General features: G+C 36.2%; 1 protein-coding gene across 1 annotated transcript; it reads right to left on the bottom strand.

The window, feature by feature from the left end:
• Positions 1-24,568: 24,568 nt before the first annotated feature.
• LOC129887595 (probable serine/threonine-protein kinase PBL25) lies at positions 24,569-27,141 on the bottom strand. The gene is made up of 5 exons (XM_055962764.1): positions 26,719-27,141; positions 26,402-26,610; positions 26,124-26,313; positions 25,647-26,038; positions 24,569-25,562 (listed from the first exon to the last, which is right to left on the bottom strand). Exons 1-5 carry the CDS (start codon positions 26,828-26,830, stop codon positions 24,780-24,782), a joined length of 1,686 nt encoding a protein of 561 aa, XP_055818739.1. The 5' UTR covers positions 26,831-27,141; the 3' UTR covers positions 24,569-24,779.
• Between the last annotated feature and the right edge of the window lie 485 nt (positions 27,142-27,626).

Here is a 27,626-nt window from a genome sequence, read left to right as displayed (position 1 = left end):
ACAGAATAGTAGCATTTGGACATGCTCCTGCAGCATGCTCCTATTGTTATAGAGCAGGTCTTGATGATATAGAGCATATCTTTGTATCAGGTTACTTTGCACAATACATATGGAAGCACTTCTCAGGGTACTGGGGTCTGCAACACAGCAACATTCATCTAAAAAACCTATTGATGAGGTGGTGGCTAATCAAAACTAACAATGAGCTACATAAGTTAGTAATGCAGGCCACCCCCATTTTTGTGTGTTGGAATCTATGGAAGAATAGATGTGCCTGCAAGTATGGGGGCAAGAAGTCTAATGCAACTAGAGTAATATTCTCAATATCCAAAGATCTATATATGCTAATCTCCACTGTGTATCCATATATTGATTTGCCAAGTAATTGGACAGATTTGGTTACCATGGTTGAAAAAAGCCAACATGAATTGAGAATAACCAAAGTATGCTGGACTAAACCACAGCCTACAATGATCAAGCTAAACACAGATGGGAGTGCCCTTAACAATCCAGGGAAGATAGGGGCAGGGGGCATTCTAAGGGACCATAATGGAGTGTTAATATATGCTTTTGCATCTCCACTAGGTTGTGGTTCTAATAACCAAGCTGAAGTGCAGGCAGCAATTATTGGTATTCAGTGGTGCCTACAACATGGATATAGCAGGGTAGCCCTTGAAGTGGATTCTGAACTTCTAATCAAGTGGCTCAAACAAGAGGCTAAACCTCCATGGAACATTGTTGCTTATACTACTGAATTGCAGGTATTGGTTAGCAAACTGGAGAATTTCCAGTTCAGTCATATCTTTAGGAAAGCTAATTACACTGCAGATTCACTCTCAAAGGAAAGCCAAATGAAAAGCTATACACAACACTACTACAGCTTTCAGCAGCTTCCAAGAGAGACCAAGGGACATTACAAAATGGACAAAGCTGGCATGGCTAGCTTCAGGAGAACCAAGATGAAGAAGATCAATCAACCACATTGAAGGAACTTCTTCATACATTGAGTTATTAACTGATATTAATAATGATAATCAGGTCCATTGAAAAAGGGAGAGTCTCCCTAATTTACTGCTCTAATAGGATAATCTCCTTACCAATAGATTTAGGATTTAGCAGGATGGTACAGGGCAGCAGGTGCAGGGTGTGGAGTAGCATGTGGACTTGTCCAATGCCCCCCAAACTTTGCAGGATGTTAGAATATATTATTTTGACAAGTCCCAAGAAGTTTCAGCCCAAACGGATAATTGGAGGCGTTAGGCGAGCGACATGGAAACATTCAGCTGCCTTAAGCCTAAAGAGAGGGTCTTTAGTAATTTGGACCCTCCAACTTGGGAAAAAAGTCTTCAAACTTTGCAGGACTGAAGGAGAGGATATATATGCTAACTCCATAAAGTTTCAACTCAAATGGATAATTGGAGATGTTAGTCGAGCGACTTGGAAAATGATAACACTCTCCAAAGCTCTTACTGAGGTCCCTTCTTTATTGCTAGTCTGTGTATATTATGTTTTGTTTGGGCTTGTTTGCTGTATTATTGCAGGTGTCTGGAGTAATATATTAGCATTCCTCAACAACAAATACATAGACAAGAGCACAAAAACAACTTCCAAACACCCTGCAACCTCTAAGCTTCAGCAGGGCAGCAGGTGCAGGGTGAGGAGTAACATGTGGACCTGTCCAATGGCCCCCAATCTTTGCAGGATGGTAGAATATAATATTTTGACAAGTCCCAAGAAGTTTCATCCCAAACGAATAATCGGAGGCGTTAGGCGAGCGACATGGAAACATTCAGCTGCCTTAAGCATAAAGAGAGGGTCTTTAGTAATTTGGATCCTCCAACTTGGGAAACAAGCCTTCACATTTTGCAGGACTAAAGGAGAGGATATATATACTACCTTCATAAAGTTTCAGCTCAAACGGAGAATTGGAAACGTTAGTCGAGCGACTTGGAAAATGATAACAGTCTCCAAGGCTCTTAATGAGGTCCTTTCTCTATTGCTAGTCTGTGTATATTATGTCTTGTTTGGGTTTGTTTGCTGTATTACTGTAGGTGTTTGGAGTGATATAGCAGCACTCTTCAACAACAAATACATAGAGAAGAGCACAAATACATCCTCCAAACCCCCTGCAGCCTCTAAGCCTCAGCAGGGCAGCAGGTGCAGGGTGAGGGGTATCATGTGGGCCTGTCCAAAGGCTCCCAAAATTTGCAGGATTGTAGCTTATGTTTTTTTGACAAGTCCCAAGAAATTTCAGCCAAAACGGACAATTAGAAACGTTAGGCGAGCGAGCTTGAAACAATCAGCTGTCTTAAAATTAAAAAGGAAGAATTTTGCTAAATTGAAGCTCCATCTTGGGAAACAAGCCTTCAAACTTTGCATGGATAAAGGAGAGAATATATATGCAAACTTCAGAAAGTTCCAGCTCAAACGGATAAGAGGAGACGTTAGTCGAGCGACATGGAAAATGCTAACAGGCTCCAAAACTCTCTTTGAGATCCTTTCTCTTCTATTAACCTGTACAAGTCCTTGCTTGTCTTTGGTTATTTGCTGTGTAATTGCAGGTTGTTGGAGATATACACCAACATGCTCTAACAACAAATACATGGAGGACAACACTGCTACAGGACTTTCCATGACTGAAACAAAAGGAGTGTGCAGAAATGGAGCCCCCTATTGTTTTTGGTACTTGTTTGGTTGTATGTATTCCTTTGTTTGTTTTTGTTTAGGTGCAATAACTAATGGGGAGCCACACACAAGCAACTTGAACCAGATCACAAGAGAGGATCCTCTGTTCTGTGAAGCATGCTCCAACACAAAATTGGAGCTGCACACAAACCTTCAGCAGTTTCTCCACTCCATCCATGAACTCTCTAAAAGCTCAACACTTGCAGCAGCCCATTGTGCAACCCCTGTCCTGCTGGCTCCTGGTTGTTGTGTAGCTGCAGGTACATCAACAACTGGAGAGCTATTCCATCAGAAATTGGAGAGCTATTCCAAGAAGTCTAACCACCTCAAAACAAAGACCAACAAGCAGCCTAGGGAACCTGCAGCCATCACTAAGAGGCCTACACAAGGACTGTGCAGAGCAGCAACTTCCTTCTGGATTTTGTGGTTGTTTGGTTGTTTGTATTTGGCTGTTAGTTTTTGCTTAGGGACATCAAAAACTGGGGAGCTATTCCATCAGAAATTGGAGTTGATCACCAGGAATTCACAGACACAATCCCATAACATCCAATCCAGTATTTGGCTTTGTTCTTCTCCATCTTTTTGGACATGGCCTTTGTCCACTTATGCAGGCCCTCTTTGGAACTGCTATGAGGGATGCAATGTCCTGGGGCTTCTATGGAGCAACACACTCAGCTGGTCAACCACACTCTCTATTATCAACACTCCCCAGCAACAACTCCACCAACCTGCAGCAGACAAGGAACAAATACAAGCTAATAGTACTACTATTGGTTACAGCAGCATGCAGATTTCTTGGGTTGTGTGGTTTGTTGGTTTTGATTGTCTGTGCAGGTACTCCAAGAATTTGAACCTGATCACAACAAAGGACATCCCTTCTTGTGTAACTGACACCAACAAGCAACCTAATCACAAAGGAAGCAACAAGAAGATGCACACTTGCTTGAGATCTTTTCTATTAACCTCAGCTCCTTTCTTGCTGGTTCTTGTTTGTTGTGTGGATGCAGATGTCAGGATGGAATCATCAACATGTCTTCCCAACACCTACATAGAACACATCACAGCTACAACTACCAAAACAAATACCAAAACAATTACTAAGAGGCCTCCACAAGGACTATGCAGAAATGCAACTTCCTTCTGGTTTTTGTGTTTGTTTGGCTGTTTGTCTTTGGCTGATTGTTTTTTCTTAGGGACATCCACACTCTCTAACATCAACACACCACAGCAAACACTCTACCAACTGGCAGCACACAAGGAACATGGGTACAGCAGCCTGCAGATCCCCTTGGTTGTGAGGTGCAGTCATTTTGATTTATGCAGGTATCCCAGCTGCAGCTTCCTCCTTGAAGCTGCATTGAGCCCCAAGAGCAGTCACCCCAGCAACAACTCCATCCACCTGCAGCAGACAAGAAACATATACAAGTTTGTTTGTTTTGTTTTTCTGTACAGGTACTCCAAGAAGTCTAACCACCTCATAACAAAGACCAACAAGCAGCCTAGGGAGACTGCAGCCATCAGAACCTGCAGATTGGCAGCCTTGGGTTTGTTGTTTTTGTTGTTGTTTGTCTGTGCAGGTGCAGATCCTCATAATTGTAAACAACTGGATACTAAAGCATGGATCACCTCTCCATACATATCCGATGCATTCCATCAACATCTGCAACAGCTACACCAACTAGAAGCAGACAAGGAACAAATACAAGCTAATAGTACTAGCTACAGCAGCTTGCACATCTCTTTGGTTGTATGTTTTGTGGGTGTTTGGCTGTGCAGGTACAAGCTGAACCACTTCAAAGCAAGGACCAACAAGCAGCCTAACTACAATGGCAGCAGCAAGGAGTTTATGCAACAGAACTCTTGGAATTGTTCTTATAATTGTGTGCTTGCTTGTTTGTTTGCTTTTTTGTTTGCTTATTTGTTTATGCAGGTTATTGGAGATACAGGCAACAGTGGAACCCAGAAGGAACTCCAACACCCTCAGAGACAACATCCAAGAACCAACAACAATATCATGAGTAGCTGTAGAATGTTACACCTCCATCAACTCCATATACATACTGTGGAAACACAACACCAAACAACTACTCAGCCACACACCAAACAACAACTCAACCACAGAGCTGAAGCTGAAAGTGCAGAATTGAAAGATGAAGTTCAACAGCATCAGCAACAACAGAGTCCAAAACCAACACACCCACGTACAGCATCCTCCAGACTTGGTTGCTTGTGCATGTTTCTGGTTTTGTCTGTCTGTGCAGGTGCAAGTCTGCAGCAACCATACATTTGGACCACCATGCAGGTGTTCGAATACAGCTACACTTTCTTCCACAACAAATCAAAGGCTGTTGGCTACTATAGTTCCATATATTTCCTATCCTTTCAGCCTCCTTAGCTGGTAATCATGATACTGATACAAAGGCATATTTCACCTGGATTTTCTTGGTACGACAAGACTAAAAAGAGCAAAGATGAAAAGAATTTCCCATCCCATGCGAGATAGAAGTTTCGTATACTTGTTCTTCTTCAATGTAGCTATGTCTGGTACGTAGCATAGTTGGAATAGGACTAGTGTAGGTTACTTTTCTTTTTTCTCATGGAAGGGGAGAGTCTCCCTCATTTATGCTTTCATAGTTGAATTGTACCGGGAGGAGTCCTCTCACAGGTTTACTGCTTTCTAGTTATAGTTAGTCTCTTTTTGTATCGGGGATGAGTTAGCCGACCTTAATAGGTTAGCCGACTTATGAACCACCATAAGATCGGAGGTAAGGTTTATGTCCCCCTCCTTGTATTTTTATTTTGATTATTTATATTAAGGCTTGGGGGTGTTGCTTAACCCCTGACTGTGCACGAGAGGTGGGAGCCTCGTGTAGGGTCTGTTCCCATAAAAATAAAAAAAAAATAAAAAATAAAAAAAAACTAGTACTATGTGCGGTATAAAGGTGATTTTATGTAGCTATCCACACAATCTTTTTGAGTTCTAGAACCCCTTCTTCCTAAAAGACCTTCTCTTAGCCTTGAAATGAAATTTATGATTTGTGGAGATGGGTGATACGATTATTGAGGCAATCAGATGCATTTCGGTGAATAATCTAAAATTTGAAGTTGGAAAGTTGGAATTTGATCAAAATCAACAATTTAGGTAAACAAGCATGAAATTGAGTTTGGACGGTTCCATTAGGTCCAGATGATGATTTAGTCGGATAGTTTGCATGGGTCCCTATAGGCTCGAGAGTGATTTGAACACTTGAGTTAATTTCTAGTTGAATTTAAGAATGACAGTTGCCCGTGATCAACTTTTTGACCGAAGAAACTTGGATTAATGATTTAATGGATTGTTTGGTAGAGTGTATTAGAAGAAATAATGCATGTATTAGCTTTGCGTATTAGTAGTACCTTGTTTGGTACATTTTCAGCTTATGTGTAACTAATTCACTCTATTGTGTATTGAGGGGCCATTTGCTTACTGGTTAGAGTTATTCAGGTATTAGTTATGTAGGGTTTAGTTATGCAACTATTAGTTATGTAGGGTTTAGTTATATAGGTATTAGTTATGCATAGTTTAAAAAAATTAATGACCTAATTCTTATTTCTTAATTTCAAAATGTTTAGTGAGCTAATATTTATTATACTCATTAAAATAAATAATTGTCTAAATAACATATTAAATTTAAATAAATACCAATAGCTAAAACTAGAGTAAATAACAAATAACTAAAAGCAATTAAGTAAATTGTATTGAATATGATTAAGCAATCAAGACAAAAAAGACGTAATTGTGTAATTTTTTATTTTAATACATGTATAACTAATACACACGTAACTTATTCCACCTTCTATATCGCATAACTTATACATAGATTCCCTCATAAGTTATGTAAGTTTTATTGTGTAGGATTACAAAAAGCGCAACCAAACATTGTTTAAAAGTAATACATGAATAACTTTTATCCTATTTGCAAACCAAACATGATATAAAATTAATACATGAATATGTTCATCCCATAATCAAACGGCCCCTGAGTGTATTTCTAATACATAAAAATTCATGGTATTAGTAATGCAAGGGGACTTAATGCATGCATTAACATGGTTAAAGACCCAATTGTCCCTCAAAATCTTTTTAACATCTCTTCCACCATATTTATGGAGGGTATCTTTGTAAATAAATATTTTTTAAAGAGCATCTAATAGAATGATCGAATATGATATACATTATAAGTCTTCAAATAATAATAAATACTGGAAATAAAAGCTAGAAATAATGGCGGTCTAAATCCAAAGACCTCACCACTAATCTGAATGATAAAATATCTGCAAGTGAAGAGGATCAACTGCCACGCGAAATACCCTGATTAGGATCTGCATCAAAAAGGGGACACAGAAGTAGGGGTGAGTACAATCCACATATACTGAGTAGGGGTGAGTACAATCCACATATACTGAGTAGGGGTGAGTACAATCCACATGTACTCATCGCGATCGCGTGCCCTCCCTCGCTATCGCGAGGAACAACGAACTCACACTTCGCGATTGCGTGATCTTAGGTCGCGATTGCGAAGAGCAACATAACCTGCACCAAAAACAGAATCTACAACTGAAACATAGTCAAAAATACTATCGGTTGGAGCCTCGAAAACCATTTGGGGTCCGATAAAAATAAACCAAATATGCTACTACATTGAATTTGAAATTTTGGACTCAATGAAATCTTCAGATTTCCCAAAAGAAGTTGTTTTGACCTAAATATCCTCCCGGACTGCTTATTTGCTTAAAATATCAACTTTTGGCCTAAAACTCGAAACGACGATTAAGGTTTCGGGGCTCTAAGTCAATGCTCAATTAGGCCAAACTCGATGTTTCAAATGCAACGGAACCGACCGAATTCTCATCCGACGCTCGGATCTCAAAACGTTGACCGAAGTCAAACCAACTCATTTAAAATCCCACTTTTCAACTTAAGACCTCAAATTCACATTTCAACCCCAAATCTTTTTCCGACGACTCTCCTAGACCAATTTCTATATTTCGGAGCTGATGGAACTGACAAAATTCTGTTACGAGACCCGTAGCTCTAATTGGTACCAAAACCACTTTTTCACCTCTTAATTCTATAAAACTCAAGAATTTGCCTATTTCACTAACTATTAAGATTTTAACACATTCAACCACACAAAATGAACAAACAAATACTCGGGAAACTAATGATTGGGGTAATATGATAATTATGCGTAAATTTCCGAAAATAACCCTGAATGTTATTACAACTAATACACTCTATTTAACATTATTCTTATACATCTACCAAACGCACCTACGAGTTTCATCAAGTTTTATAGTGATTTTGGATTTGTGCACACATTTTGATTAAATTTCGAAGAGTTTCGGATAAGATTTGATAGTGTTGCGCTCGTATTTGTTGTTTTGACGCCATGTTAAGCCTAAATAGTATCGCATAAAATAAATTAGCTAAAAATTTTATTTTTATTGAACGATTACATTTATATTGTGATTACAGAACCATACCAAAAAGAATCATCGAATTTTGAGGTTGGATGAGAAAGTTTTCATTTTATCTTGAAGGGCTATTCTTGAGTTTTGGTGCATTGCAAATTCAAAGTTTTGACCGCAAATGCGGATAAAAGTGTCACAATTGCGGCAATCCCTATGTATAAAAAAACATATTTTGAAAATTTTGGTATCTTTAAACATTTTGAGAGCTAGCGAGTTGAATTTAGGAGATTTTCATCATGTTTTCTCATATAAACATCAAATATATGATTATACATCAATTATTATAATTCTGTAAGAATACACATTATTTTTCATGATTTGGTTTACGAATTTGATGTGAAAGTTAAGATTTTAGTCTTGAGATTAAGAAACTGAAATTTATGAATTTGAAGGTTGGTTCGAAGTCGATTTGGACTAAAATTCCGAAATGAATTTCTTGAGAAATGGGTAACCCTATTTTGAAGAAATTAACAGTTTTGACCACGGGGGCTGAGAGTTAATTTTTGTATCTGAGATAAATGTATAGCAATATGGGATTTTACAAAATCCTTTGCTTAGTAAGATTACATATGAACAGATTGGGACCGTTCGAAGACTTTAAGGAAGGACAATACTTTTTTGTGATAATTTGGACATTGAATCCAAGAGAAGTTGAGACTTTATTGACTTTATTGGAGTGCTTATGTTGGTAATTAATTAACTAATTAATTAATGAGATTTGAATAATGAACGTGTCATATAAGTGAGGTAACAAGTACATATGCGATTATCGATGCCACGTTATGGGTATTTATCGAATAATTATCTAGTATGACTTATTGATGGTGTTAGCATGTTAGGATTGTTGAAACATGACTACTTGATTCGACAGTTGTTTCGTGACATAAATGATTACTTGTTTACTCATGATTTTTCATACCTCATTCAATTATTGTAATCAATCGATTTAAGAATTTTTTCTCTATATTGTGTATGTGCCCTGTGCATGCATCAAACTTTCATGATTAAATATGTTAATTCATGCATATCATACTTAATGAATCTTAGAGAGTGAGTAAATTTAATATGCGTATTCCCTCATTGTACACATTTGCAAGGTGTATAAATGGAGCATCTCTTTTGAATGGCGAGGACATTTAATAGTTAGAATTGGGTGGCTTCATGATTGCAATACTTGCAAATGTGTATATTGGTCCTTTATTTCATGAAGAGTTCGGTTTAGAGGTTGTGTCGTTTTGCATGAAAAGTCTTTGATTTTGAACAAATTATGTTCTTGAGTGAATGAGTTTCAAATCATGATTAAACTTTGTAAGTGAACTTAAGTGCGAGTAACCTTTTCCAATTGGTGTTGTTAAGCCATTGAGTCTGCATGATATATGGTGAGTTGCTTGATGACGAACACAAGCTTTAAGTGTGGGCTGATAATCTTGGACATTTATACATTCAAGCGCCACATTTTACTATGTTTTAGCTAAGTTCTGAGGATCAATCCACGTATATTTTGAGTACAATTGATATGAGTGAGCTAATATATGTGATTAAGCTTGTTTACGTCAAAACACAACAAGAAACAACCTAAAAGAGTAAAAAATAAAACAAAGCAAAACGTCTCGGACGAAAAAATAGAGACAGTGAGGAAAGAGGGGCAAGCAGCGCAGGGCAAGGACTCCGTGTTAGTCCCTATATCACAACTATTTCCAAACTTCAGACGAGGTGAAAATCACCATGTCTATGCGATGAAACATAGAAGTTGAGATTAGGAAAAATAACTAGTAACATGGATTTAGGGATATCAACATCCATATAATAGCTTGAGGTGGTAATAGAAATACTAAATTGAGACCTATGATGATGATCAAATTAATGCATATCCAATTGCCAGAAGGACTTATGGTGAAATTCCTTTAATTGGGTTAAAAGACTTTAAAAGACATATAGATTCATCAGTTTTACAGAGTGAACACACCTAAATGAGTTGAACAGTGAATTAGTTGTTTGAATTCCAACATCTAGAGAACCACAATTATAGTTCTTTTTTAATTATTGAAAACAACGTCGCAAATTAAAAATAGTTCTTAAATATCCCAACAAACCCCATTCAAAATAGTGATCATAAGAGTGAATTCTCGCATAAATTGTAATATCTCGCCATGCTTTCTATGTGATTTGATTCCAATCTAGTTAGATTTGATATTTGATAAAAATATGTATGTTTCTAAAGAAAACAATTTTATGCTCACCTTTAATACAACATTGTATTGGTATTTGCTTCCTCAAACCTTCAAGCTCAGGCTAACTATAAGAAAATTTACCAATGACTGCATATTGTAAATTTTCGGTGGTGTTCATTTGCGAAACTTCCGATTCAATCCACTTCACAATCGGTACAACATCAATGAAATTGATCTATTTAATTGGAATCAATTCAATTTTGTCTTTATTATTTTGAGAGGCATCATTGGAGATGTAGGTTTAATAAGGACATAATTAATCACTAGTTTAGGAAAAACTATAAAATTAAAGGGGTGTGAAGAATTAACAGGAGGAAAGTACGAAGTACAATCAATGGAAATTTTTAATCAAATTCTCAACCTCTTGCTGGTTTATGGTTTGGTATTATGAAGTTTTGATGATTTAATAAATCATGGGAATTTGTAACGGACCTGATCCCATGTGAGAGTTATGATGATGAGAAAAAAGACAGCTAACAAAAAATACTCTATACACCCTGCCAAAATTGCAGGTCGTTGGTGTGCTGGTGCACGCCGTTTTTGCAGGGTGGAAGGCTTCCAACCAATAGCATTGCTCCAGGAATTGTGTCAAGCATATATATATGTTTCTTCTTCAATTACACAATTCAGTTTTTGCATCTGATTCTCACAAACACAGCAAAAGCCTTTTTTCTCTAGAAATATCCTCACGAAGAACAACAGCGACCTGATAGAGCTTTCACTATTCTTAGTTGTTTTTAGGGTTTTTATTTCTGTGCTTATTATTGTAGATCTATTCCTAAAACTATAAATGGATCATATCAATCAAAGTTCTCTCTTAATCTTTTTGGATATAGCTAGAATTAGCTATGGAGGTGTATTAAAGTCTACGTCGACTAGAGTCTGTTGATTTAGTGGGCAATAGTGTTATTGCTTTGAACATGTGTGTAACAAAGGTGCTACAGTTAGGGGGAAGAGATTGAGATTTTAATTTCTAGATTGTAAGAGCTTGTAATATGAACTTTGGCTCTTTGATTAGTGGAGTTGTTTGGTGAAATCCTATGAGACAAGTCCTGGTTTTTCCTCCCTTGAGCAAAGAAGTTTCCACGTAAAATCTTGTGTTGATTTTACTCTTTGTTATTTACTTTTTCGCAATTGTTATTCTATCAAGGGACCTGATCCTTGACTTGTAGTGGACGCATACATTCTATCAATTGGTATCAGAGCTTGAGCTATCTATTTTGGTTAACACCAAGAGAGAATCATGTGGAAGAATGACTGCTCCACTTAACCTAATGAAGGAAAATCATCAACTAAGCCACCTCATTTTAGTAGAAAGTTCTATAGTTGGTGGAAACTCGAATGCATGATTGTCTTATAGCTGAGCATAGTGAACTATAGGATGTTATGCTTGATTGTCCTTATATTCCTACTACTTAGCTGAAAGAAGGAGAAATCACCAGAATCATTCTTAAAACCAGACAACAGTATATTGAAGCTGGTAGGAAGAAAATCCAGAAAAGCTACAAGGCAAAGAAGTCATTGGTGTGTGGAACATGAGCTGAGGAATACAATAGAATCTCTGCGTATGAATTTGCTAAAGAAATCTGGGATTTCTTAAGAACTGCTCATGAAAGTACTGAGCAAATGAAGGAATCAAAGGTAGACATACTTACCACCCAGTATGAAAACTTCACTATGAAGGAGGTAGGAAGAAAATCGAGAAAAGTTACAAGGCAAAGAAATTGTTGGTATGTGGAATATGAGCTGAGGAATACAATAGAATCTCTGCGTGTAAATCTGCTAAAGAAATCTGGGATTGCTTAAGAACTGCTCATGAAGGTACTGAGCAAATGAAGGAATCTGTCATGCCTCGAGAAGGTACTCTAGGCATGGCCGGCACTCAAAGATCATTGCTGGCCCCAAGTGAACCACTTGTTATGATCACTCATTCAACAATTCAGCGGAAGACTCAACTCAATATAAATTTAACTCAAGTGGGCATTTAAAACATCTTTATCAATAAGTAAATAATAGATTTAAAATACTCTAAGTATAATATACTCAATGTCATAAACTCAATAATAAAATTATGGTTCAAAAATAGATTCTGAAAGAATCCTTCTACTTTGTCTATGAAGCCTCTAACTGACTCATAAGAAGGTTTCACGCCCCAGAAAGGTACCCTAGACATGGACGGCACTCGAAGACCACTGCTAGTCCCCAAGTGAACCACTTGGTCTAATAACACATTCATTTAATCTCATTCTATCAGCGAAAGACTCAACTCATAAGAATACTATTCATAAATAAGGTCAAAGGTCAACCATCTATCCAGTCAACAATTAGTAAGAATGGAACTAGACAAAATAAAATAAATCAACATCATCAACACTCTAGTCCATGAAGCCTCTATCAGCAATCTAAAAGGTGTCAATGACAGGTTCATGGTTACCATAAATCAAATAAAGGAAAGCTAACTCAAAGCTGAAAAGATAACTACGATATCCTCTAGAAATAGGAAGGACTCACCAACTAGATGAAAGCGAATAGATCCTCAACGGCGCACCTGTTGATGATCTCTAGTACCTATCTCTGCATCATAAAATAATGAAGGCCCAAATAGATGTCAGTACATGGAATGTACGAGTATGTAAAATGACAGAATGAAACATGCATCAGGGTGAAATCAAATCAACTCAGAATCCCACCTCAGAAGAAGAAACAACTCAATCAAGATGTCCTAAGTCTAAACAAAAATATGATTTAGACAAGACCAATCATATACAATCCAATCCAATCCATTTAAAATCTGACTCAGAGTACTATCAAGACCTATATGGGAGTTTATTTTATCCGATAACTATCACTTATGAGCTAGTGATAGTACAATAAGCCGATGTTATTGCCACGTCCATTTATACCTTGCCAGGGTAGGAACGAATCAACAATCATGGATCCATAACCAATCAGTTCCTATCATGTCAGGACAGTAATTTGGAAAACATCGACTTTAATGGTTCAATCCTCTCCTACATTTGGCGACGTAGTTATTGGGTTCAAATTATTACTCACTCTTACTCAATTCGGTACTCGATACTCCTCTCAAGACTTAATGCTCTTAAAACTCCATCCAATCAGTTCAATCTAGTCATTTCGGCAAGTCTCATTTGGACCCTTATCAATTCATCAATTCTATCGCAATCAAATCTCTCCATCGATCATACTATCTAATCAATCTCAATCACATTTTTAAAAAGTAGTTTAGATATGCATTTATGACAATATTTAATCCTATCTAATCATTTCTCCATTCATTCAGCGAATCTTTGGGGCTAAGTCATAACTCATCAAGACTCTAAATCAACAATTAAGGAGACTCAAAATATTTAAGCTTATAACAAAAATATGTATAACAACTCATACCAATCAACTCTTAGACTCAACCATAGTATAAGAATATTGTAATATAGGAATCAACTCGGGTTCATGGGGATGAAGACATGAAGCATTTATCAATTCCTCAACTCATCAACATCAACATAACAAAATCAAGTAGTAGATGTAAAAACTCATTAGAATATAGATCGACCAAGAAAACTCAATTCATATGAACATTCAACTCAAAGAAGATGTAGGGAGCATGGATGAATTCAAACCATGTTATGAGCAGTCTTACATACTTGAATCTTAGGAGTTATTGGATAAAAGTGTTGAGTTTAGAACCTTGTACTTGAAGTTGAGAAACCAATTTATGGATATGTGAGGGAGATCTTGAACTTAGAGTCTTTAGATCTCCCAATATTAGAGAAATCTCTTTCTTGAAGTTCTTGATCTTTGGGAGAAGTAGAATTTGGAATTTTGAGAGTATCTCTACATATAAGAATATTATTAGGTTGAAAGATTGAGAATCCTTGTAGAACTATTCGACGAGTCGCCAAAGGTTTTCTGAGCTCGCCTAAATTAACAGTTTATTGAGGGTTTTGGATCCATTCGGCGAGCTAAATCGGCTTGTCGCTGAACCATTCGGCGAGTCGCCAAATTGGCAGGTAAGCTCGCCGAATTTTCCTATCTGGACATGCTTCAGTAAAATAATTATAACTTTCTATTTCAAACTCCAAAAAATGCAATCTTAGTGGAGTTGGAAATAAGACTCAAACACCTTTAATTTGATAGGTCATGAGCCGCCAAATTCGTTATATCCTAGGAGATATAGTTATTTGAAGTTGACCCTTATACGAACTCATTCAGAAACTTAGCCGATAGAAATTCTTTGGACTTGGCTTGGTTTTAGGGATCCCTTATAATCCTAAATCACATCTAATACAATTTGAATACTTATGAATTGATCCTAGATCATATATACAATTTGAAGTCTTCGAGTGCAAGCCTATATGCATACAAAGAATGGTTCAAATCTTAGCATAGAAAATTTAAGGTGTAACAGAAGGTGCCGAGTCAAGTCCATGACTACCTCAAAGAACTACTAAATAATAAAGGAACGACTAGAAAGAAAGGAGCTCCTCCGAATGCAAAGAGGTCTCACTAAAACTAGAGAAGTAGATCCTTAATGATACGTCTATTGATGATCTCTAATACTAGTGTCTGTATCATAAAATGATGTAGGCCAAATGACGTCAGTATGTGGAATGTATGATTATGTTAAATAGCTGAAAGGAAACTTACTCAATGATACTCAAATCAACTCAGAGGACTCACTCTGAAATGACTTAACTCAATAAAGCATGAAGTACAATAATACAAATGCTTCAAATAATATGTAGTAAGAGAAGCAACTCAATATATAAAAATATAATATTTTACTCTTAGGGAGTTTCTCTAATCGACAACCATAACTTATGAGTTAGTGATGATACAATACTTAAAACTGGCGTTATCGCAGGTGTCATATACCTTGCCAAGGAAAAGGACGCTTAAACTCATGGATCCAATATAAAATTCCTCTTTTGGGATAAGAGAGGCTTGACCTCTATCCTACGCTGGCTACGTAGTTTATGGGCTCACCCCATATCGGTGCTCAATACTACTCCTAAAATATTTTATTATGCTCATATACATCAAGTGAGTAAAATATTCAAAATATTCATTTAGTCTCTTTTGGACTTAGCTCAAAACTCAACTCATCTCAACTCAAAGAACACATTTAAAATAAAAAAATAATGTGACTTCCCAACTTAATTTCAAAATAGACGTTTATTGAAATATTGCTCTACTCGTTTATACTCAAAATACTCATGCTCAAGATGCTACTCAGGAGATTTCTCATCTCATGTTCAAACTCTTTCTCAATCAAAGATGACGCTAGTTATTCTTTAACTCAAAATAAATGCATAAAATATTTAATACAAGACGTTCACAACTCGTTCTTTAAAATTATGTCAATGCATAATGTATAATAAAATCTCAATTAGGTTTCATTTGTATAGAAACACGAACCCACACTCTCAATAAGACTCAATTCAAGAAATTCATCAAAGAATATCATAATACATGTACAATAACATAAGGAATATACGAACTCAATAACAATGATAGATAATTCAAGAACTCGATTCATGGAACATTAAAACTCATCTCAATAAAAGTGAATATGTAGAGCACGTGGATAGACTCAATCCATGTTATGGGTATCCTTACATAACTTAAAAGCTCCACAAATCTTGATGTAAAATCTTAACTTGAAGAAGAACAATCAAGAGACATTTTCTTAAAATCCTTGGATTTATTTTCTTGGAAACCCTATTGTTAGGATTTAAGATTTCTCTTAGTGATTCATGAATAGATGAAGAAGTTTGGTTTGGAAAGTTTGAAATCTATGAAGAAGGACTTACCTTGTTGAAGAATCTTGAAAAAAAACCCTAACTTGATGCTTTCTTGAAAATTCTTGAGCGTTAATGTTTAGGCGTGAATGAGAGCGTTTTTAATGAGGAAAAAATAAATTATATATGTTTAGTGACATTAAAATAACTCTCCAAAGTGTTATAGGACAAAAATAACCTTAAACAAATAAATGGGGCATCGTTTGGCTTAAGCAGTGAAGTTTGCGTCCTCTCCGCGTTGCGGATTCATCGCGGACTTCTACCAAGATAGAGTGTCTCCAGTAAAATAGTCATAACTTCTTACTCCAAACTCCAAATGAGGCAAACTTGGTGGTGTTGGAAGGAGGACACGTAGATGTTTAATTTGACTGGTCATGGGAGACTCAAATCATAATATTTTCAGATATATAATCATTTGAAGTTGACTCTTATATGATCTTATACGAAAATTTAATCGGTAAAGGATCTTTGAACTCGACCTAGTACTAGAGGTTCCTTAGGACCTTAGTTCACCTCTAATATACTTCAAATACTTAGAAATTTATCCTAAAATATATATACAATTAAAAGTCAACGGGCTCAGCCTATACGATAAGAAAAAAGACTCGAGTCTTAACTTAAAAAAAATTGGGGTATAACTGAATCAAAGGTAGACATGCTTACCACCTATTATGAAAACTTGAATATGAAAGAGGGATAATCAGTTCATGATATGTACACCAAGTTCTCAAATATTACTAATGAACTCTGATCCATGGTTGAGCCTACCAAGAAAAGCAAACAGATTGAAAGATTTAAGGGTTTACCTAAATCATGGGCAATCAAGGTTGATGCCATTATTGAAGCTAAGGACCTGGAAGTTCTTACCATGGATGCTCTAATTGGAAACCTTCAAGCTTATGAGATGAACAAAAATCAAGATTCCTCAAAGTAGGAAACTAAAGGGATAAGTCACTAGCTCTTAAAGTGACTCAAAATGAAATCCTTGAAGAAGATGAAGATATGGCTTATCTAACCCGAAGATTTCAGAAAATTGTGAGAAAGCATGGGGGTTTCATAAAGAAGGATAACTCTAGTAGAGTTGCTAATATAACATATCTGTGTCACAAGTGTGGAAAATGAGGGAATTTCATTAGAAATTGCCCTATTCACAAAAAGGAATACAAGGATTATGTCAAAGCTGGAGGTGATAGAGACAAAAAAAGGACCAGGTCCTAGATAAGAAAGGAAAAAAACCTGCTGCAGACTATGTGGTAAAGAGAGATCTTGCTATTTGGGAAAACTCATCAAGCCACTCGGAAGAATTGGAACATCCAGAGGTTGCCTCCATGTTTGCAATCAAAGAAGATGAGGATGTCTTTGATACGATGTTTTCTTTCATGGAAAAATTTGATGATCAAGAAGTTGAAGAAGAGGTAACCCTTTCTTACTTTAAAATAAATTGCATGTTTATTCTATTAAAAGGTTGAGAAGTCTAGCAGTTTTTTTGATTCACTCAATCACAGAGTTGACCACTAAAAAGGATTGGATGAATAACAGGTTAGATATTTTTCATGATGAAAAAATTGCTTCGGTTTCTCAAATGCCAGAGATAAAGGATCAAATGATGGTTTGAGAAGCTGAAAATCTAGAACTCAAGGGAACATTAAAGAAGATGAATAAGATATGTGCAAAGGAAAGGGTAAAGCTAGCCGTTTACAACTCGATCTTGGACTAGCTTGAATACTGCTGAAATGAAATTTGTTATGGCCTTAGAAAGAAATGTTCAGTTAGAAAAGGACTTAGTCCTTGTTAAAGAAGAACTGAACAAATAACTCAAATGGACCACCTTTTTCAAACTGCTTGCTAATATCACTAGTCAGGTCACAATGGTGGGAAGGGTTTAGGAAGCTTGAAAATAAGTCTTCCCTACAATCCTCACAACAAATATGTGTCAGTGTCTGACAATATCTTATGTATTCATTGTGGCCGTAGTGGTCATCTTAAGAAAGAATGTTTGGCTTGGAAAAGAACTAAAGAAAGTTTCTCAAATTATTCCAAACAAAAACTCAGACAGGACAAGGGACCTGGTCCTAGTTCTTATCTTTTCATAGTATAAGAAAAACTAACTCGCCATACTAGACAAGAAATTCTTTTATTATGCCTCTGTTTGCATACTGGAGACTCAGATTAAAATGGGTTCTCAAAACTAACAATCAATATGTGTTGCAGGAGAGTAGAGAAAGTAGCAGTCCATAATGGTTTATGGATAGTGGATGCTCAAAGCATATGACTGGAAAGATTGAAAACTTCCTCTCACTTAAGGCACTTCAAGGTGGAGGTGTCTCTTTTGGAAATGGTAAGATAGGGTATATTCTGGGAGTTGGGAGAATCAAAAAATCTCTTGAACACTCCATTGAGAATGTGTATTATGTGAACGAATTGAAATACAATCTTCTCAGTGTTTCACAAATATGTGATAAAGGGAATGATGTCAGATTTCATTCAGAAATATGCATTGTTACAAATCTAACTTCAAAAGAAGTAATCTTAATTACAAGAAGGTGCAAAGACGTGTATGTTGCTTATTTGAATACTGCCAAAGAAGATGATCTTACTTGTCTGCCAAGGTGAAAATACTGAACTATGGCATATGAGACTTGGTCATGTAAGCTCTTCATTATTGAACAAACTTGTATCCAGAGACGTGGTCTATGGATTGTGATAAAATTCACTACTGACAAAGTGTATGACACAGGTGTCAAAGAAAAGCAGTCCAAGTCATATTTTAAGCCAAAGAAACAAGTGGTACAATAAGACCTCTTGAACTAATTCATATATAGATATGTGTGGTCGAGTAAATATTCAAAGTAGAGGAGGAAAGAAGTACATACTTGTAATTGTGGATGATTATTGAAGGTACACTTGGACTATTTTTCTGAAGTCCAAAGATGAAACATATGATGTGTTGATGATATTTTCCAAAATGATCCAGACGAAGATGAACTATCAAATTGCAGAGATCAGGTATGATTATGGGACTGAGTTTGAAAATGCCAAGCTTGATAAATTTTGTGCTGAAAATGGTATTCATCACAATTTTTCAGCACCAAGAAATCCGCAACAAAATGGTGTGGTTGAAAGGAAGAGTAGAACATTGATTGATATAGCTAGAACAATGCTCATAGATTCAAATCTTTCAAAGAATTTATGGGTTTAAGCTATTAACAAAGCTTTTTATGTGACAAATAGGTGCTTGATTACATTTATTCTCAATAAAACTCCCTATGAGCTACTCAATAATAGTCCTAAATTGAGTTATTTAAGGGCTTTTGGATGCAAATGTTTTATTCTAAACAATGTGGAAGATGATCTTAAAAATTTTGATCCTAGAAGTGATGAAGGAGTGTTTATAAGGTACTCCTCTTCAAGTAAATCTTACAAAATTTACAATAAGAGGACACTGTGCATTGAAGAAAGTGTTCATGTGATCTTTGATGAAACTGGTGACATCAAAGATCTAAAGAACAAAGATGATGATGAGCTGGAAGAACTGCTTCAGATTAAGAGAGAGAGTCTGAAACACAAGCTAAAAGAACCCAAGATAAGGAAATTATTGAGCTAGAGCCAGTGGAAGAAGCCAATGAAGATGTTGAACATGAAGAAGGACTTGGTCTTTTTGACAATACTGAACAAGAAGATGCAGTTAAGCTTGAGAATGAAGAGGAAGGAGCAGATCAACCCCAACCTTTGATAACTCAATCAAGTTGGAAACACAAGTCTTCCTATTCTTTGGATAATCTTAGATCTTCTTTGAATTCTGGAATGCATTCTAGGTCCAAAACTAGAAATCTAATTACATTCTCAGCATTCATATCAAATATTGAGCCTAAATATATTAAGAAAGCCTTGAAAGATGCTGATTAGGTGAATTCGATACAATAAGAATTGCACCAATTTGAATGAAGTAAAGCATGATTCCTGGTCCCTAGGCCCCATGACAGAATTGTTATAGGGATAAGGTGGGTCTTCAGGGACAAGCTGGAAAAACTTTGTATTATTACAAGAAATAAATCAAGGCTGGTCGTGCAAGGGTATAATCAAGAAGAAGATATTGACTATGATGAGACATTTGTTCATATGGCAAGAATGGAAGCTATCAGAATTCTTTGCTTTTGCATCTTTAATGGAGTTCAAATTATTTCAAATGGATGTAAAGAGTGCATTTTTAAATGACTATATGAAGGAAGAAGTCTATGTAAAGCAACCCAGTGGTTTTGAATATATTGATTAACTAAATCATGTGTTTAAATTTGAAAAAACTTTCTATGGACTAAACCAGGCTCCTAAATATAGGTATGAATGGTTGTCTAAATTTCTTCTGGAGAATGGGTTCATAAGAGAAAAAATTGACAATACTTTCTTCTTGAATTTACGAGGCAAAGAACTGATCATTATTCAAGTTTATGTCGATGATATTATTTTTGGAGCATCTTTTAAAACCTTTGTGAGGAATTTGATGCACTAATAGGAAGTGAATTTGAGATGAGTATGATGGGAGAATTGAGTTTCTTCTTGGGATTACAGATCAAGCAGACTCCAAGCGGTACTTTAATTTTTCAAGAAAGGTACATCAAGGAGTTGCTGAAAAAGTTCTATATGATGGATGTAAAGCATATTGATACTCCCATGGGAACACATTCAAAGTTGGATGCAGATGGACATGATCCTGTAGTAAATAAAACAATGTATAGAAGATCATTGGTTCATTGTTGTACTTAACTGCTAGTAACCTAACATTGTGTTTAGCATTGGTATGTGTGTTAGATTTCATGCTTGTCCAGGAGAATCACATTTTAAAGCTTCTAAGAGAATCTTGAGATATTTGAAGAAAACATGGGACCTGGTCCTATTCTATTCATCAGGGGATTTTTTTCGAGTTGGTGGGATATGTTGATGCTGATTATGCAGGGTATCAGTAGAAAGAACACTTTTGGAATAACTCATTTTCTAGGTTCCTCACTTATCTCTTAGGGTACTAAAAAGTAAAATTCAGTTGAACTTTTAATACCGAGATAAAATATATAGCAGCAGCATCTTGTTGTGCACAATTATTGTGGATTAAACAACAACTTGAAGATTTTAGAGTAATTATTCACACTATGTCTCTTCTGTGTGATAACACTAGTGAACTGAACATGGACAAAAAGAGATAGCCGAATATATCCTATATTTATCTTTCTTGAGAAGGTCCTCGACTCATCAACTACTCTAGTAAAACATAAAAGGACCAAACACATTGATGTTAGGCATCACTTTTTGAGAGATAATGTTGAAAAGAGAAACCTTTGCATGCAATTTTGCAAAACTAAAGATCAAACTGCTGACATTTTTAACAAGGATTTGAGTAGGGATCAGTTTGAGAAGAACAGGTTGAAGTTGCGAATGTCGAAACTAGAATGAGCTGCGAAGTCTTTGACTCTGAGATTCTAATCAAGCCCGAGATGTGTGACTTAGTTGATGCTGTTGAGTTGCAGACCTAGAATCATCTGTTTGCCGACCATATTCCACTTCTTCATGAAGCACATGTTAGGGAATTTTATTATAATGTTGTGTTTGAGGAGGATGGGAGTCTTCACTCCCAAATAGGAAACAATAAAATTCTTTTGAATGAGGAACTGCTGGTGAGATTTTGAAGGTTTTAATAGAAGAGATCAAATCTGTTGGTGAGGGAGACTTGTTCTAAAGCTTATGTTCAGGAGTGTGGCAAACTTTGAAAATTAATTAATGCTGGGGTTCCCAAAAAGTTTCTCAAAGGGGAGTATCAACTTTACTTTGAATCTATGAACAAAGTAAGCCTTCCCAGGTCTGAGAAGAGGATAATTGCATCAAATGCTGACTTGTTTGTCATGGAAGCCCTGACCTGCCATCATTCTAGAACGTATGCACAAGACTGTTTTAGTAAAAGATGGTAAACATAGTATGGGGTATGACTACTTTCTTACTACAGTGTTTAACTACTTGGAAATTCCTCTAGGAGCAGGTGTTAGAGGAACAGTCAAGCAAACTTTTTCAATAAACACTCTTGTGGAATGTGAATGTATTGAAGAAAAAATAGGGCAGGTCAGAAAGATGTCAGAACTATTGATAGAGAAGACTCAGTTGAAGCATGAACTTGAAGAAATGATAGTTCTTTTGAGTGCCAAGGATGCATAAATTATTCGTTTAATGGCCCAATTGGCAAAGACACAATCAGAGGGACCAGGTTCTACTGAACTACAAGACCTAAAGGCTCAAAATGTAAGTTTTGCTGCACAAGTCTCCAGTATTAAGGACAAATTGCTTCAACACCATGAAAATTCAGCTGATTTTCTTACTCTTGTCCTCAAAACCCTCACTCAACAACCCCCATCATCTTAAGCCCTTCTCTTATGCATTTGTTGTCCCTTGTCTATCTTTTTTATCCTTAGCTGGTACTGTCATATGGTTGTTTATGTAGTTTTTGTGTAATATTTTGAATACAACTTTCTTTAACTTGTTGGAATGAATTACCTTGTCTCTACTGACTTTCTCTTTACTGATCTGCATGTTGGTCTCTGTTTATGTTGCCCAAGTGGCCATTACTTTTCTATAAATTGCTTGCATTGATCTTAGTTTACTGTCGCCCTTTTTTGTCAAAAGGGGGAATATTGTTTGTTGCGAGATGGTTCAGATTACTTGAAGGAAATAAAAAGGAAATAAGGGGTATGCTATTAATGGCTGGTGATAGGGGGAACATGCATGTTGGTTTGTCATCATCAAAAAGAAAAAAAATTATTATTATGAAGTTTTGATGATTTAACAAACCATGAGAGCCTGTAAGGGACCTGATCCCATGTGAGAGTTATGATGATGAGAAAAGGACAGCAGACAAAAAGTACACTATAGACTCTGTCAAAACTGCAGGTCGTTGATGCGCATTGTTTTTGCAGGTGGTAGGCTTCCAATCAATAACATTGCTCCAGGAAATGTGTCAAGAATATATATATATATATATATATATATATATACATACGTATGTTTCTTCTTCAATAACACAAATCTGTTTTTGCATCTGATTCTCACAAACACATCAAAAGCCTTTTCTCTTTAGAAATATCTTCTTGAAGAACAACATGGACCTGATAGCTATCACTGTTCTTAGTTATTTTTAGGATTTTTATTTATGTTCTCATTATTGTAGATCTATTCCTAAAACTATAAAGGAATCAGATCAATAGAAGTTTTCTCTTAATATTTCTAGATATAGCTAGAGTTAGCTATGGAGGTGTGTTAAAGTCTAAGTCGACTAGAGTTGGTTGATTTAGTGGAAAATAGTGTTATTACTTTGAACATGTACATAAAAAAGGTGTTATAGTGAGGTGGAAGGGATTGAGAGTTCAATTCCTAGATTGCAAGAACTTGTAATCTGAACTTTGGCTCTTTGATTAGTGGAGTTGTTTGGTGAAATCCTGTGAGTCAGGTCATGATTTTTCCTCCCTTAAGTAAGGAGGTTTCCACATAAAATCTTGTATTGATTTTACTTGTTTTTATTTACTTTTCCGCGATTATTGTTCTGTCAAGGGACCTGGTCCTTGACTTGTAGCGTACAAATATATTCTATCATGTTTTTAAAAAAACGACAAAAGTAGCAATGAACTATCTTTTTCTCCTCATCCCTCTGCAGTGGATACAATAACGTTATTTGGGATTTATGCTTCGAAGGTATAATTAGTTAATGTCCCGTAACTCTGGGAGTGCATAAGTAGACATTAAAACTTTTATAAAATTAAACAAGTAGAAACACGTGTTCCTTGTGGCATAATACACGTAGGACGCCACGTATGAAGTTATGTAGGACTTATGTGTCTATTTGTTCAATTTTATATAAATTTAAATGTCTACTTGTTCACATCTAAAGTTGGACAACATAGATGTTAGTTGATACCAAGTTAAATGACACATTTAGGTACTATGCCATTAGTTCTTCACTGCAAATTCAATATTATCCTTTAGTGAAATAGAATAAAAGGCATTTGGTATGATGCTTAATTTCAAAATATAAAGCATTTCGTATAATGTTTAATCTCAAAAATTAAGTGTGTGTATTGCTGGTTGGTTAAGGAGAAGATATTTTGAGAAAGTTTGAAAATTTAAATTCTCTTTGATTGGGGCACAGTGAAGTTCCAAAAAGGACTATTATCTACCTTCTGATCTGGAACTTGTTGTAAAGCTTTGTTTGTCTTTTACTAAGATTTCCTTGATTTTAGCAGCAGAGAAGTAAATAGATATAAAAAGATTGATCTCAATGATAGTCCCCCTTGTTTGTTTTTGTATTTCTTTCTTTAAAAGAAATAAATATTGAATGACAATGCCAGATATCCAAAGACTCATGGGGATACCAAAAAATATAAATTGCTTGCATAGTTATGAAAGAGCCTCAGTGTACTCTTATTTAGAAACCTGAGAGGTGCCTTGGTAACATAAGTCCATGTACGTTGATGATCAAGATTTTAATCTCTGATGTATGGTTTCATGATCTGAATTGTACATGTCTTGACTGTTTTAAACCAGTATCATTTTCACCATCTGATTCCGCATCATCGCTGCTCTGACTTGAATATGCACTAAAACTTACATTCTTGGACTTTACGCTGTTTTGTTGTCGATGATTGTTATTGTCTTTTAAATTGAATGTGTCCTTTTCAGAGTTGTCGTTTGAGATGATACTTTCAGAGCGTTTTACCTTGCTTTTGCGACTTGAGCTTGAGCTGATAGTTCGAGAGGATGACTTTATCTTGCTTTTGCGTCTTGATTCCGAACCCCATTTTACAGATTCTGTTGGCATCCCTCCTCCAGGTTCAAGCCTGCTGTCTTCTTTCTCATTCTCTGAAGATCCTGATGTACTTCCGTACCCGTAATCAGAACTTGCTCCTTCATCCTCATCACTGTCAAAAATATTTTCGGTAATGCCAACTCTTTGATTGTGATGAACATTTTGTTGATCATTCTCACTGCTCTCATCCTCATTATTATTTGGTAAGGCCTCAGTATCTGAACACTTGCGCTCGTATTCATCTGTATCTGTACCATCTTTCTCAGGAGACGACGGAGAATCAGGAATTGGTTCATCCACGTTGAGGGTAGTAAGAGCAGCTACGACATCACTGATTAAGGGACGGACTGATGGCTCTTCTTGAAGACACATGGCTGCAACCCCAACTGCTTGATTCAAACTTCTCTCAGGGAACTTGTTCTTGAGAAGTGGATCCGCCATTTCTCTGAACCTTTTCGGATTCCTGAAAATGGGTTGTGCCTATTCAATAACATTTCATAATCAGTACCAATGACACAAAATGAACTAGTGGGATTGAAATATTGAATGAGAATGCTTTCTCACCCAAGCAACTAAGTTTTGCTCCTCTGGAGGCCTTGTAGTATCCACTGCACGGCGCCCTGTAATAATTTCAAGTAAAACAACTCCAAAACTGTATACGTCTGACTTGAAAGAGAGTTCACCGGATCTTTCATACTCTGGAGCACAGTAACCGTATGTTCCCATTACCCTAGGTGATATATGTGACTTATTCCCTCCACCTGCAAGCTTGGCGAGGCCATAGTCGGAGAGTCTAGGATTAAAATCTTGATCTAATAGAATATTGGTGGATCTGAGATCACGATAAATGATTGGCGGGTTGGCCTTTTCGTGTAGATATTCAAGTCCTTGAGCTGCACCTGAGGCTATCTTTATTCTGTTTAGCCAATCTAATGGCTTTTGATCCTCCTTAATGTCTGGATAATGCAATCAGTAAAGAAGCATCATTAATATTTGAGAAAGCATGAAAGAATTGTTGCAACAACTATATATGAGCATTACCAATTAGATGATCAGCAAGACTGCCCATTGGCCTGTATTCATAGACTAAAATTCTCTGATCTCCATCAGCACAGTATCCAATGAGATTGACAAGATTTTGGTGGTTAAGGAGACTTAGCAGTAAGACTTCAACTTGAAACTCCTTGTTTCCTTGTGTTCCTGTCCTGTCTAGTAGCTTTACTGCCACAACCTATTTGTTTAGACATATCAGATGGTGACCAAAAATACAATAAAATAGATAGATTACTAGCCTCATTAGAGTAAAGTTAGTTAGTTACCTCTCCTCCTTGAAGTGTTCCTTTGAACATTCTTCCAAATCCACCTTCCCCTATTAGGCATTCTTGTCGGAAGTTCTTTGTTGCGCTGGCTAGCTCACGGAATGTGAAAGTTTTCGCGTTGCTACTATTCCCATTTTCAACAGGAGGGCTAGCTTGATCATCGCGCTTGCTATTATTACCATTTGCACATAATGTTTTGTAGTTGTTTTCTGTGAAACATGCAAGAAAAAGTAAATATTACATAATTAGTCATGTGTTAGGAAAAGTACACAAAGTTTGTAAGTTTTATAAGGGAGAGAAAAGAAAAAAGAAGATACCAAAATGTGGTTGGGAGAAAGGATCATTTGCAGGGCGAGCAACCGGGAAAGGCTTGTCCTGGACCGGTGGCTCGTTGGTTTTCTTAGACTGGAAACAGGGGAGGCAACTCATATCATTGATTCATTACACAAAGAAGAGAAGAGAAAGGGGATCCTAGCCCATTCATATCCTCTTTAGCAAAGAAAATATATCATATATATTTTCCCTTATGGTTCAAGAATGGAGCTAGGGCAAAAAATGTTTATATCCTTTGAAGGGATGGATAGATAGTAGGGTCATGCATGAAATGGTCACATTGAAAAAAAATTACACCTAAAAATGGTGGCATTGGGGTAGAGGGTTTTCCAGGTTGAAAGAAGGTGGTCTTGCAAGTTATTGAAGGAAAACAAATCATTTGGAGCATTGGATCTCATGAATTTCGTTCAAGATTCCTCATTATTAGTGGGAGAGAAAAAAATAAGGGAGATTTGGATGGTCACCTCTTTTCCCCCTCTCTCCCCTTCATTGGGACTTCTAATACAAATACTTATAATGCAACATCTTTCTTCCCAGCTACTATTTCTATCTTTACCTTTTTTATGATTCTTTTTTTTATACTATCAATCAATCAATGTATGTTGTGGCAAGCGAGGGGCCGTCAGAACTCATAACTTTGAATTCTGAATTTCTCTCTAACAATTTACCTTATTTTTAAGTTATTAATTTCATATTTTATGAATATTTTTAGATAGACTAATAATATAAAAAGAAAATCAGACATTAGTGTGTAGAAGTTAAATCGTTTTGGCAAGTTAATTTGACTAATATTTGAAATTAAATTCAATTAGATCAACTCAATATTTTAAAATTTAAATTTTAAATATTTAAAAGCAATATGAAAATAACTATAAGTTGCAATTCGTCTCGT

Source organism: Solanum dulcamara, chromosome 1, assembly GCF_947179165.1.
Source record: "Solanum dulcamara chromosome 1, daSolDulc1.2, whole genome shotgun sequence".
NCBI classification, from domain to species: domain Eukaryota; kingdom Viridiplantae; phylum Streptophyta; class Magnoliopsida; order Solanales; family Solanaceae; genus Solanum; species Solanum dulcamara.
This window is presented reverse-complemented; position numbering and strand designations above follow the sequence as displayed.

Coding starts and splice junctions, on each gene's coding strand:
- LOC129887595 (XM_055962764.1), bottom strand. CDS start 26,830: ATGAGTTGCCTCCCCTGTTTCCAGTCTAAGAAAACCAACGAGCCACCG. Junction 26,314..26,401: donor GAACACTTCAAGGAGGAGAG/GTAACTAACTAA, acceptor CTAAACAAATAG/GTTGTGGCAGTAAAGCTACT. Junction 25,563..25,646: donor AGCAAAACTTAGTTGCTTGG/GTGAGAAAGCAT, acceptor GTTATTGAATAG/GCACAACCCATTTTCAGGAA.